This window comes from Ovis canadensis, chromosome 13 (genome assembly GCF_042477335.2).
Source record: "Ovis canadensis isolate MfBH-ARS-UI-01 breed Bighorn chromosome 13, ARS-UI_OviCan_v2, whole genome shotgun sequence".
Taxonomy (NCBI): Eukaryota; Metazoa; Chordata; class Mammalia; order Artiodactyla; family Bovidae; genus Ovis; species Ovis canadensis.
This window is the reverse complement of record NC_091257.1, coordinates 70073477-70085783: the sequence shown is the minus strand read 5'-3', so window position 1 is coordinate 70085783 and position 12307 is coordinate 70073477. Positions and strand designations below refer to the sequence as shown.

At 50.6% G+C, this 12307-nt stretch overlaps 2 protein-coding genes across 9 annotated transcripts in view; both read left to right on the top strand.

Annotated features, from left to right (window-relative positions):
* Positions 1 to 4710, top strand: part of SS18L1 (SS18L1 subunit of BAF chromatin remodeling complex) — a 27974-nt gene extending 23264 nt beyond the window's left edge. The window contains exons 10-11 of the mRNA XM_069546788.1: positions 877 to 1004; positions 2108 to 4710. Of these exons, the coding sequence (XP_069402889.1) occupies positions 877 to 1004; positions 2108 to 2134 (155 nt within the window). The 3' untranslated portion in view covers positions 2135 to 4710. The remainder of the gene's footprint in view (positions 1 to 876; positions 1005 to 2107) is intronic.
* MTG2 (mitochondrial ribosome associated GTPase 2) lies at positions 4298 to 12307 on the top strand. Of its 8 annotated transcripts, none has more exons than XM_069546781.1 (8): positions 4928 to 4965; positions 5480 to 5585; positions 6295 to 6519; positions 8230 to 8377; positions 9007 to 9122; positions 9569 to 9787; positions 9951 to 10089; positions 10812 to 12307. In XM_069546781.1, exons 3-8 carry the CDS (start codon positions 6316 to 6318, stop codon positions 11204 to 11206), a joined length of 1221 nt encoding a protein of 406 aa, XP_069402882.1. In that variant the 5' UTR covers positions 4928 to 4965; positions 5480 to 5585; positions 6295 to 6315; the 3' UTR covers positions 11207 to 12307. The 8 variants fall into 8 exon arrangements, with proteins under 8 accessions (XP_069402885.1, XP_069402888.1, XP_069402881.1 ...); XM_069546783.1 differs by having other exon boundaries at positions 4946 to 4965; positions 5480 to 5526; XM_069546785.1 differs by having other exon boundaries at positions 4947 to 4965; positions 6311 to 6519.

Sequence of the window (12307 nt, the reverse complement as noted above, 5' to 3'; positions counted from 1 at the left end):
GCACGTCTTATTTTGAAACAGCTGTAGGTTTCCAGAAAAGCTATGGGGAAAGCTGATGGTTCCCCATGGCTAACCTCTTCTATTCCCAGCGCCCCATGGTCACAGCTAAGAAACCAGCGCTGGTGTGTGGCCGTGGACTGAACCCCGTTTCTTCAGACCTCATGGGCCTACCTACATGTCCTTTCCTGTCCTGGACTGTCCGGGGTTCCACAACTCCTTGGGTTGCAAGTTGCTCGCACTTTCCTTGTCTTTCCTGACCTTGGCACTTTGAAGAGGGCTAGGCAGGCACTTTGTAGACCCTCCATCAGGCTGGTTTTGGAAAAACCCCTCAGCCTTTGTCAGTTCCGCCTTCCCTGTCCACTTAGGCTTCGAGGCACCATCATTGTCTTGCCTGTGTTCTCGCCATTTGCTGTACATTTAACTCGTGTTTACAGTAATAACTGTGACTGTGTAGACTGGTCCTAAGAAGCAGGTCTAGCGCTCTGACAGTGGCCCCCAGTCCCCGTCTGGATGTGGGGGAGGCATAGCTGGAGCCATGGGGGCATAGCAGGTTTGGCCGCCAGCTGTGGTGCTTTCACTACTCAGGTTTAATGTGGTAGAAAAATGGGTGCTGATGTCTCAGGGGCTTCCCCAGTAGCTCAGCTGTAAAGAATCCACCTGTAATGCAGGAGCCACAGTAGATGCAAGTTGGATCCCTGGGTCGGGGAGATTCCTTAGAAGAGGACATGGCAACCTACTCCAATTGGCAGGCTACATTCCATGGGGTTGCAAAGAGTCAGACACGACTGAATTAGCAGGAATGCACGTCTCAGGGGCTTGGGAGGACCTGTGGGAGAGGGTGTTGGGGGGTGATCTCACGATCCTGCTGTGTTCTAGGACCTGCCCAGGGTGCCCCCTCACAGTACTCCAGCTACCAGCAGGGACAAGGCCAGCAGTACGGAAGCTACCGTGCATCTCAGACGGGCCCGTCCGCCCAGCAGCAGCGGCCTTATGGCTACGAGCAGGCAAGCCTTCTGCCCGTTTCCAGACCCACACCCCGCCTTGTGCATCACATATGACAAAGGTTTCCCCTATGGCCATGAGGAATAATAAAATGGGACAGGCTGGCTCCCCAGGTTCCTCCAGAACATGAATTCTCTGAGCCTGTAAGGTTTTTAAAAATTGCCACTTCAGTCAGACACAGCTGGCTCTTTGTGTCCTAAACTCGCCCAGAGTCTCGTCCTTTCTCACCTCGGATGTTTCCCTCATGCCTGGCAGTGGCAGTGTCTGTTGCCGCACGTGATTGCCCCAGTTGGCAGTGTCTGTCTAGTGCAGGTTATGGCACCTAGGCAGATTGTAGAGCTTGCATCTTGCCTGTCACAGTTGGACCTGTCTCAGGCAGGAGCAGGGTGGTAGGTGGGAGGAGACGGGTCCTGGGCACTCTGGAGTCTCCTTGGAGGACAGTCCCGGGCAAGAGGTGACTATCCGTCAGTGACTATGTGGTAGGTCAGAGGCACCAACGACTATTTACGTGGCTAATAAAACCTTAAGGCACTGTATGGATTAGGGATGTTTTTCTCTTGGTACGTGAATAGGTAAGGTCCTATATCTCATTATTTAAATACTTCTCACTCTGCTCCCTAAAGAGAGATAAAGAATGAGCCAGTTATACATAGAGAACGAGTTTTCAACAAGAAGTAAACAAGCCCAGGGCAGAGTTATTAGGGAAGCAAACCTTTTTGGCATTTGGAACGTTCCGGTGAGCATGTAGGAAGCAGTGCCAAGGGGAGTGTACCTGGGGAGCCCATCCCAAACCTGCTCACAGCAGGGTCAGGTGGGGATGTGACGCGGGTACCTGGCCCAGGCCCAGTGCGGTCAGCTGCTGTGTGACCACGTGGACCAACCTCTTCCACCCACTGACCTAAATCAGTCTCTCAGCCTGGATGGTGGCTTCCAGAACATTAGCTACCCACCTGCCTCATGGACACAGGCTGAGGCATTTGGTCGCTGGCCAACCATGCCCCATCCACCTCTCACCCTGGGTGTGGGCTGAGGTGGGATCTGTCTCATCCTCAGGTGTGAACCCTCTCACCTGTCGGAGTATAATCTGTGTCTTGCTCTCTTGCAGGGCCAGTACGGAAATTACCAGCAGTGAAGGACCCGTGTCTATGAGGAATCCTGAGGTGGCATGTCCGCCCAGGATGGACAGGCCAGTGACAGTTCTGAGGGGCTGTGACCTGTAGGCTGCCCCTCGTCTCACGCAGCGTCTGCTTGTGAAGCGCACACTTTTCATGTGGGGTAGGACACCGAGCGTGCACGCTGGTGCCAGATGGCGCTTTGATGGTGTGACATATTTGGTGCTGTGTATAGTATTGTATGTCCATACAACGGAGAGGTTGTCCCTTTTTGTCCCCCCATCCATGTTTCTAGCTAGCTTTAGGGGTCCCTTTGTCATTGGAGTCTTCTCTGCCCAGTGATGGGACAAACCTACCAGAGGCCACAGTCCGCATGTTCTTATGAACAGACCTGAGGTCTGACTCTCCTCTCATGTTTGTACTGGGGGTTGTAAACTTGTCTCTCACTGGCTGCACTGCCCCTGGATGGCAGCCTCTTTCTTCCTGGGCCTCAAGGCAGGGGAGTTGGGCAGGCATTTTCTGTGGTTTGCATTAGTCTTTGTTACCCAATGGAAAGGATAAATAAGCTTCACTTGGAGAGGCCTTGAACCTTGATTTCCAGACCTCGTTCCTTACCTGTGTCTGTCACTGGTTCTGTTTATCCAAAAAGTTACACGTTTTTGTATTACAAAGTAAAGAGGGATCAATGACTTTGTTCCAAATAAGTAGGAATCCAAGAAGGCAACTGTGATCAGCCTCACCCAGGGAGAGTGGTGTTAACTGAAGGAAGGAGAGGGTAGTCCTCTGGAATTACTTTGGGTTTGACCCTTGTTTATCGGATAGTCGTTTCTGGAATTTTAATATGTAATATGCTCAATTCTAAATTCATAATTTAAAATAGTGACACCAAATTCTCCAAAGAGTTGGCAAGTTATTTTATACTTCTTCCAGGACCTGCTTATTCAGATCGCCAAGCGAGCATTCCTTTTCATTTAGGAATATCTGAAATTCACATCTTAAAGAGAACACCACTGATTTCACTGTGTTCTTCCTAAAAAGAAGGAAAGCTCTAACGTAGAGAAATTTGAGTCGTTTTTACATTCCTAGGACATTAAATGCCATTTAAATTCTGCGCAAATGTTAAAAAGATAGCTCATGTGGAAAAGTCAGGTCAAAGGAAAAGTTATACATTTCACTAGTAAGTCATACAGACATTTTATCAACCTTTACTTGGATAATAATACCCATATTTATTATGGTCCCTTTAAAAACATCTTTGGGTAAATGCTGACATATTTCCAAGAACCAAAAAATTTTAAAAAAAAATCCAATTCTTGATATCAAGTCTACTGAAGTTGATGTTTTAGTGAAGTCTTATGTTTTAAAATTTTAAGGTAGTACTTTATGCATAATTGGATGCTTTGCAGTCTAGAAGACATTTTTTATGTGTTTCTAGCAGGATGAATTCCGTCCCCACTGGGAGCATGGCGACAGTTACTGTTGCTGTTTTACAGGTGAAGCACCAGGGCTCATTGAAGGGACAGCTGGGGTCCAGTACAAGGCCTGTTCTAGGACGTTCTGCCCTCTCCTGTGGAGACAGAATCACAGGGACAGTGGGATAGAAATGTTTATTTTGTAGACTCGGGTTTTAGAAACCCTTAATACTAGTAAGGGCTTAAAAAATACATCTCTATATTAAATTACTTAAGTGAGAGCCCTTAATTGCTAAATGACACAGACATTAGCAATTTCAATTTAGGGAGTCATTTCCCTTCATTTTGTTCTGTTCTTTCCTGACAATTTTCATAGAAGTAATTTGCAAACTCAATCGGGGATTAAAATTTCCTGTTGAAAATGTTAAAACATTTGAGAACTGTGAAAATAGTTTATTTTTATTCTTTGCCAATATGGGAATATGCCTTTTGTGTGTGTGTGTGTTTTTTTAAGTGCTGTATTAATACTTTTTGAAGGAAAAGGACACTTGAAAAAATCTTATCCCAAAACTTCAATCTGAAATGTCTTACATTAAGAATTTCTTGAATGTTGTGTATATATTTTAAAAAGCACTTTGTGAAATAGTTTGTACATTTATTTCCTAATTTATACATGATTGTTGGTGTTAATATATTTAATGATTAATAACAAAATGTTTATTTAACGTGCCGTCCATTTTTATGTAATGTGGGGAGTGATGCCAGCGGCTCGTCACTCTCGTGTCTCTTCTGTCCGCGGCAGCTCAGGCCGAAGCGAGTTGTCCGCGCGGCGCGGTCGGTGCCGCCTGGTCTCCCGGCCGAGGTGCGGGCGCCCGGGCGGCGACCCCGCCCCGGCCGCGTCTGGACTCGGCATCTCCGGCCCGGCACGGCCAACCGAGCATCTCTCCCGCGCCCAGCCGGAGCCTCGCCTCGGCGGTCGCTGAGCGCCGGCGGCCGCTCAACCTCGGAGCCAGAGGTGGGCGTCTGACCATTCGGCCGTGACCGGGCAGGTCGCCCCGTCTCGTTCACGAGCACAGGCCGTCCTCGGACAACCGTCCTCATCCGCCGTTTCTCTCTTCAGTCGGACTTTGGCGTCTTGTTTTATGCCTTTGGTGTGATTAATAAACTGGCTCTTCGAGAACCGACCTGAAGACTGAGTTTCCGTGAGGTGATGGGGAGCCGCAAGCCGCGGTGGGAGAGGGTTGCCCGGCCGGCGGTGTCGGAGTTCCTGGGTTCAAAGGAAACACCCGCCCACCTGCTGGAAACCCTCCTCGGCTCTCCCAGGACGCCCATAGCCCCGCCCCCTCTCGCACATGCGCGCTGAGGAACCCTGCGCAGGCGGGGCCGGTCCCGGAAGTGATCCCTGGAGGCGGCCCCGGAAGTGACGTGCCCGCGGAGTGGTGAGTGTGGGTAGCGTCCGGGCACCCGTGGGAGAGGGTAGGGCACAGGAGTGGGACCGAGCGCGCCCTCGAGTCCCTGGCCCGGGCTTCCTGCTTCCCTTTAGCCCGCGTGGGCGCGCTCCGGCAGCCCGGAGACGCCCTCGGGCCGAGGTCCTCGCGGGTGTTGTTCTGTATTTGCGGTGGCGCGGTCGCACAGAACAGTGTGAGCGTGAACACGGGTGTAGAGTTCTGCAGAAGCAGCGTCCTGCTCTGGGGGCAGCTCGGGGCAGGCTGGACCTCTCAGACTCGTCCTGGTCTGGCACCCCGGTCCGTCAGGAGGGGGCTTCCTTCTGTAGAGGACCCTTCTCGAGACACGAGCGGAAAGGAGAACACGCTTTTAAATGATAGTTCTCAGGCACATAGATTTTAGCAGCGGAAACGTGTCCAGAGTTAAGAAACACAACATTGATTCTTTAAAAATGACCTTTGCCTTGGTGCCCTGGACGGTGGTCGTGTGTGTGTCCCGCATTTGAAGAACACTGCTGTGAATCACTGGTGCAGTGAGGATACTACGTGAAGTGGGCAAGTGACAGCCTCTCTTGAGTCTCAGCCTCCACTGCTTTAAAATGGGCGTGCAAAATGTAAGGGTCCGAAATCCTGGCACGGTCTCTTGAGGACAATTTAAGGAGGGTGTAAAGGCCCCCATTTGAAGGGGAGCATTCAGGGAAACAGCAGAGTTGATGTTTTTATCTGGAGCTGGTGACAATGGCGTTGCTGCCGCTCCTGGACGCCCGCAGGGTAAGGAGAAGGACCAGGACAGAGGAGCGTAGACATGGCCTCCTTGGCTGGTGGTGCAGCCTTCAGTCGATATCCAGCTCTTGCTACTCCATCCAGCCATTGCCCAACAGCAAGGCAACTGAGGGTGGTCCTGCAGGGTATTCTCTTGAAACAGCAGCGTGGGAAAGGAGTCTAGAAAAGCAAATGGGGAAAATCCAGTATGCGGTGTTATCTCTCGTAGGGTTGTAAGAAACAAATGGGTTTGTTTTGGCGTGGGGGCGGGGGTTGTCCTCAAGATTTATGGGCTCTCAGTTCCCTGGCCACAGAGGGAGCCTAGGCTTCTGGCAGTGAGAGCCCAGAATTCTAACCACTAGGCCACCAGGGAACTCCTTCCAAGTGGCATATGGGCTAAGAGGGCCTGACTCCTGTGGAAAGTGGTGAGTGAGGTGAGAGCTTCCTTCGTGGGCTCATTTATTTCAGAAACGTAGATCAGGATTTTTTTGGCCCAGGAACCCACACTTCTTTAGTTTCAATTTCATGTTCAGGTTTAAACCAGATGTCTTATTTTACCAGTTTGCCTTTTGTTAAGGAGTTATGATACCTTCAAGGCTTTTCTCAGTGAGACCCCAAGCGGTGTTGGAGGGTGTGGGGTGCTGGATGCTAGCAGCCCGCATGGTCCATGGGCCCAGCCGCCTTCTTCTGCTGCGCGCTTCTCCCAGACTGCTCTCAGTCAGCTGTGCGGACTGCACCAAGCACCAGGAACCACCCAGGAAGCAGCCACTCTCGGAGAAAAAACTGGTGAGACTTCTAGAAACCCTGAAGGGATTTGCCTCCAGTTTCCTCATTGGAAGTCATGGGGTGTTGTTTTGAGCTCCCATTATCTTGTCTTCATTTATCCTTGAAGATGAGGACATGAGATGAAGGCCTGTGGATACCAAGTACCATGCGGGCCAAAACTGTGGTGGCCCCAAGGTGGTACCCAGTGTGGTAGAAGTGATGACCCTTCTGGGTATTCTCTGCCTTCACCAGGAGGGTGCCCAGACTCCTGTATCACTAGCCTATGTGTCTGAGATAAGTATTACATATATTCTTAAATGCATGGAGAAGGGAACGGCTTACCCACTCCAGTATTCTTGCCTGGAGAATTCCATGGACAGGAGAGCCTGGCAGGCTACAGTCCATGGGGTCACAAAAGTCAGATACAACTGCGTGACTAACACTTTCACTTTTCACTTTCATATTCTTAAATATGTGTGAATAGTTCTTAATTTATAACATTGGAGAGGGGGCGCATAGATGTTTAGTTTTATAGTTCTCAAAGTCTTACACTTTTTTGTTCTTCTGTTTACCAAAACCTATTTAAAATATGAATGATCTTTAATCAAATTGAAGAAATGTATGTGTTTAAGACCACTTTGTTTTCTCCTAAGTAGGGGGTTCCACATGAGGCTTATTAGGGCAGAGAGTACTTCCTGTGGGAAAATTACTTTGGCAGTCAGTAAGTGTACTCAGATGTATCAGGTTTCCAATGGTTATGTCTCCTCCCTGGAATGTAAGCACTGATTCTGAGTTTTATCTTCTGTTCAGTGCTCATCAGTTATGCTTTTTTCCCATCAGGTTGCTTTCCCTCGTGTTCAAAATTATGCATTGTGTTTTTGAATAGTAATTCATGGTTTTTCCATGTGGTGGTGCCAGAGCATCTTAAAATATTTGTGTGTTTTCCTTTTTTAAAAAAAGATCTGCTTATGGAAATGCAGATGCCTTGGTCCCCACGGAGGGGCTGTGTGGGCGGCCACATCTGCCTGTGCACTCCTGTGGGAAGCAGGCAGGCTTCTTGGGACAGGGCTGGGGTGGTAGCCCCAACTTGAACCCTGGCACCTTGGGCAGCTGGACATCTTGTGCCAGTGAACATTTATTAAACATTAGCCTGGTCGGTTAGGTCTAATTCTTGAGGTCGGTTGTAGCTCCCTTAGGGACCTGGAGAAGAACTTGCTCACAGATTGGAGCTCGGTTTGCATCACCACATTTAAAAATGTGGACCTACTCAGTTGGCCAGAGACTTCTGCTCTTAGCGGGAAGCCTGGCAATGGCCCAGGGACCGTCGCTCTCAAGTGTCTCATGCTGAAGAACAGAAACTTCGTTAGTAAAGGTCTGTTATTTCAGTAGTGTGTTTCTATTTGAAAAAAATCTAGGAAGATGCTTTATTTAAGGAGTGTCTCCTGTGCTGTGCTGTATTTAGGTCGTTAGTGTTGTTTGTTTCTGGGGCGTGTATTCCACGCTGACCACTCTTTACATCTGCGTCGTGAATTTACATTTGCCTACAAATAGCAGTGACTTCCGGGAACTCTTTCTTATATTTGCATTTTAGGAGAGATTAACAATGTTAGTATCATTAGCATCTAATTTTAAAGCTCTTCCTAGGTAGAAAAGGTACGTTTCAAATGGCTGCTTGGTCCTTGGAAGGACTGCGGAGTTAATACCAATCAGGGCACCCTGTGCTCTCTGCAGAAACGGCATTTTGTGGATCATCGCCGAGTGCTCGTCCGAGGGGGACGTGGAGGCAATGGGGTGAGCTGCTTTCACAGTGAACCCCGGAAGGAGTTTGGAGGCCCTGACGGTGGTGATGGAGGCAACGGGGGCCATGTCATCCTGAGAGGCAGGTGCCCTTGGGCAGCTGGGGAACTTCACTCTTGTCTGTCATCTCTGGATGGGGAGTTTGCACCTTCTTGCCCTAACAGGAATTTGAATTCAAAACCGATGTGTGGACATCATTTTATTAAATTACGTGGATGTTCACATTTAGATATTTTACCCCAAACCAACTTTCAAACCAACTTTGATGGTTTGTTGTTTTTTTAACGTTTCAGGAACATAAAGACTATCAGAGAATCTAACATTCTGGTACCATATGTCCAAGGGTTAAATCTGTTACTGTTACTATCAGTCAAGTGCTAAAAGGGTGTTGATCGCCCCTAAACACATGGAGCACAAAGGCCTAGCAAACCAGTCCACTTGGAGTTAGTAGCCATTCACAGCATAATAATAAAGTACAGCTGTTCAGATCACAATGATATTGTGGGTAGTTGTGAATTTTTTGGAAACTGTAGTATCTTTTAAAGGAAAATAAGAATTTAGCTTTTTCGAAAAGTCTCATTGCTGGTTTGGTAACTTTTGCTGTGACTTCATCCCGTGTGCATTCTTAATCTGAACAAGAGAAACTTTACGAGATGAGACGGGTCTGCCTTTAACACAGAGGGCGGTGACGCTTCCCGCTTTGACTTCCAGTTGACCAGCAGGTCAAGTCTCTGTCCTCTGTCCTGTCGCAGTACCAAGGGTTTGACGGCGAGGACGGCGGCAGGAAGAACTGCTTTGGGCGGAATGGCGCTGTCCTCTACATTCGGGTAGGCCAGGCGTGGGGTCCCCTGTCCACCCTGTGGGCCGTCGGGTTCCCAGGTCCTGCGAGTGGCCCAGAGGGGCCTGTCTTCCACAGAGCAACCCCAGTCGGGGACTCAGTGTCAATTTCATACCATATGCACCTATGACCTGTTCACAGTCCTGAGACGATTCTGTCTTCCAGTGAGGGGGACCCACAGGTCCGTAGTCCCTATCTGCAGCCCCGCAAGCCTCCCCTGCCCTACCCCCTGGGGCATCTCCGTGTGAGCAGTGGGTTCACACCCTCAGCGTCGCTCTCATTCGCAGATGCTCTGCTCACCCTGATGCTATAGAAGCGCTACTGGGAGAAGCCATTGTGCAGCCTGCCCCACAGAACCCTGAGGGCCCTCTTCCCTCTGGGAGCTTGAAGTACCCCCTTCTCTGGAGCCCCTAAAAACACTTTGTTGTGTTTCAGGTCCCCGTGGGCACTTTGGTGAAGGAGGGAAATGAAGTCCTGGCTGACCTCTCGCGCCCAGGAGACGAGTTCATTGCAGCAGTGGGCGGGGCAGGGGGGAAGGGTAACCGCTTCTTCCTGGCTAACGACAACCGTGCACCCACAACTTGCACCCCCGGACAGCCGGGCCAGGAGCGCATCCTCTTTCTGGAGCTCAAGACGGTGGCACACGCTGGACTGGTGGGTGTTTGTGCATCATGGCGGCCGAGCAGCCCGCTTTCTCCTATCAGTTCCTCTTGGCTTCATTAGGAGCCCTGTTCTTGCTTGTCCCCCGTTCCCAACCTGAGACTCTCTTACCCAACCAGGTACAGACTCTGTGGTGATAGTCTTCACTGTCTTCCAGGTTGGGTTCCCCAACGCCGGGAAGTCCTCGCTTCTCCGGGCCATTTCAAATGCAAGGCCCGCTGTGGCCTCCTACCCATTCACGACCCTGAACCCCCACGTGGGGATTGTTCACTACGAGGACCACCAGCAGATAGCAGGTAGGATCTCTCAGAGGATTGGGTGATGGTGGAATTCAGAGCCATGCTTATGTAACTTACATGCAGCCTTGTTTTTCTTCTTTGAAAAATTATAGTTCTTTATCAAAATCGGTTTAGATTTGCTTCCCACCCCCTCCCCCAGGCATCTGTTAGTGGCAGTTCGGGAATTTGAGTTTAAATTTCAAACCTGAGGAAATTACTCCTTTTCACCGCCTCTATTCTTCTTTTCCATCTACGGGGAATTCGGCAGCATCAGTCATGTGGACAACATGTGATTTTAAAAGCTTTCCCTGTACCATTTTGAGAGAAGAAAACTTTTTCCAGAAGATAATGTACCCATTAAAAATAGTAAGCCTGCTGGCAACGTGGTTTGTATAGCACTTTATATTTGCAGAGGACTCTATCATAATTTCTATCGGTAATCAAATTATTAATAGATTACAGGAAGCCGTTTTCCCCTTTTTTGAATCACTTTTGAAGCCAGAGAGATTGGAATGTGTTAAGTAGTTCTTATTAGACTGATCTGTCATCATGCCAGTCACCCAAATATTTCAAAGCATTAGCAAGACTGGAAGCTGCAGTGCCTCAGATGGAATCGGCCTGGTGAATCAGCAAGGCGGAAAATTGAATGACTTCACTCATGAGATACTTTTTGGAAGGAAAGTCTCAGTGCCCAGAGGCCCCGGGCTCCCCTCCTGACTGTCTGCTTGTCTCCTCCACAGTGGCTGACATCCCCGGCATCATCCGGGGTGCCCACCAAAACCGGGGCCTGGGCCTGGCTTTCCTCAGGCACATCGAGCGCTGCCCCTTCCTCCTGTTCCTGGTGGACCTTTCGGTGCCAGAGCCCTGGACGCAGCTGGACGACCTGAAGTATGAGCTGGAGCAATACGACGAAGGCCTGTCCAAGAGACCCTACGCTGTCGTGGCAAACAAGATCGACCTCCCGCAGGCCAGGGCCCGGCTGCCCCAGCTGCAGGCCCGTCTGGGCCAGGAGGCCATCGCCCTGTCGGCAGCCACCGGGGAAAACCTGGAGGAGCTGCTGCTGCGTCTGAAGGAACTGCATGACCGCCATGTGGCCACCGAGCTAGAGCACGGCCGCCAGCCGCTGCGGTGGTAGCAGAGGAGGCCGCACCTGGCAGGCCAGCTGCAACTGGAGATGAGGAAGGAGCCCCAGGGAATTGGGAGGCCTTGGTGCAGGGGCCTTCCTGCCAACCTGGGACTCCCAGCCAACACACCCCCTGCCTTGGGACAAGACCCCTTCGGCAGCGGACGCTCCTGCCCCTGCCAGTCTCTCCCCAGTGCTTCCACACCCACCTGCGTGTGAGTGACGTGCTGCAATGGGCTCATCTGTGTTAATTGGCCCCTAATTATTAATAGCAGGGATTACATGCTGGCTGACGTCACCAGATGGGACGTGGACAGGAGCCAGCGTCAGCAGCGCTGACTCGCGGGTGGTGGCAGCTGAGGCAGAGGTGGGCCTCTGATTCCACAGCTGTTGGCACCCTTTCACAGGGATGCTCCGTCTGCTGCGTGAGGCAGGGGGTGAGGAAGCTTTTGCAGGTGCCCAGCTGTGAAGAAACAGGGCATCAGTGAGGGTGACGCCCGCTCTGTCATCCCAGACGGTGCTGTGCTCTGTGGAAGCTGAGCTTCACGACTGAGTGCTCCCAATGTCCGACCTGGGCCTCATGGTGGGTTATTAACTGCAGGCTGCAGGCAGGGTGTCGGCAGCCTGAGCCCCAGGATGGCCAGGGGCAGGTCTGTGTTGCTAGGTGTCACTGGCAGCTTTACCCACACCTCAGGGTCCCCCAGCTGCAGATGCCCTAATGAAGACAAGCCCACACATCTGTTTCCCCCAGCTAAAGTGTGATGCCCCTGACGTGTCCCTGAGGGGTGAGGGAGGGGCAGAGGAACAGGCCCTCTAGGAGTTGGCCTCAGGGTCTCAAGGCATCTGAGCCTCTGGATCACTCAAACCCACATTGTTTCTGTATGATGGGGGCTGGGCAGACCTCAAACAATAAGCCAGCGCCTCAGCTTTCAGGAGCAATTCCATTTTGATCTAACATCAAATCTGCGACAAGAACAAGAGTTCTTTACCCGAAGCTTTATTTTAATGTCTTGTAATTTCAGAGATCCTTGTGTTCTGGAAACCAGAGATGGGTTTTGCATCTGTTTGTTCTTTCAGGCCACCACAAAGAGTAAAAGCCAGGTCTGAGTAGCA

Excerpts from the sequence above, each read along its gene's own strand:
- MTG2 (XM_069546787.1), top strand. The coding sequence starts at position 6,316 with ATGATACCTTCAAGGCTTTTCTCAGTGAGACCCCAAGCGGTGTTGGAG. Across the intron at positions 6,520-8,229 it reads CACTCTCGGAGAAAAAACTG|AAACGGCATTTTGTGGATCA; the intron begins GTGAGACTTCTA and ends TGCTCTCTGCAG. Across the intron at positions 9,788-9,950 it reads CGGTGGCACACGCTGGACTG|GTTGGGTTCCCCAACGCCGG; the intron begins GTGGGTGTTTGT and ends ACTGTCTTCCAG.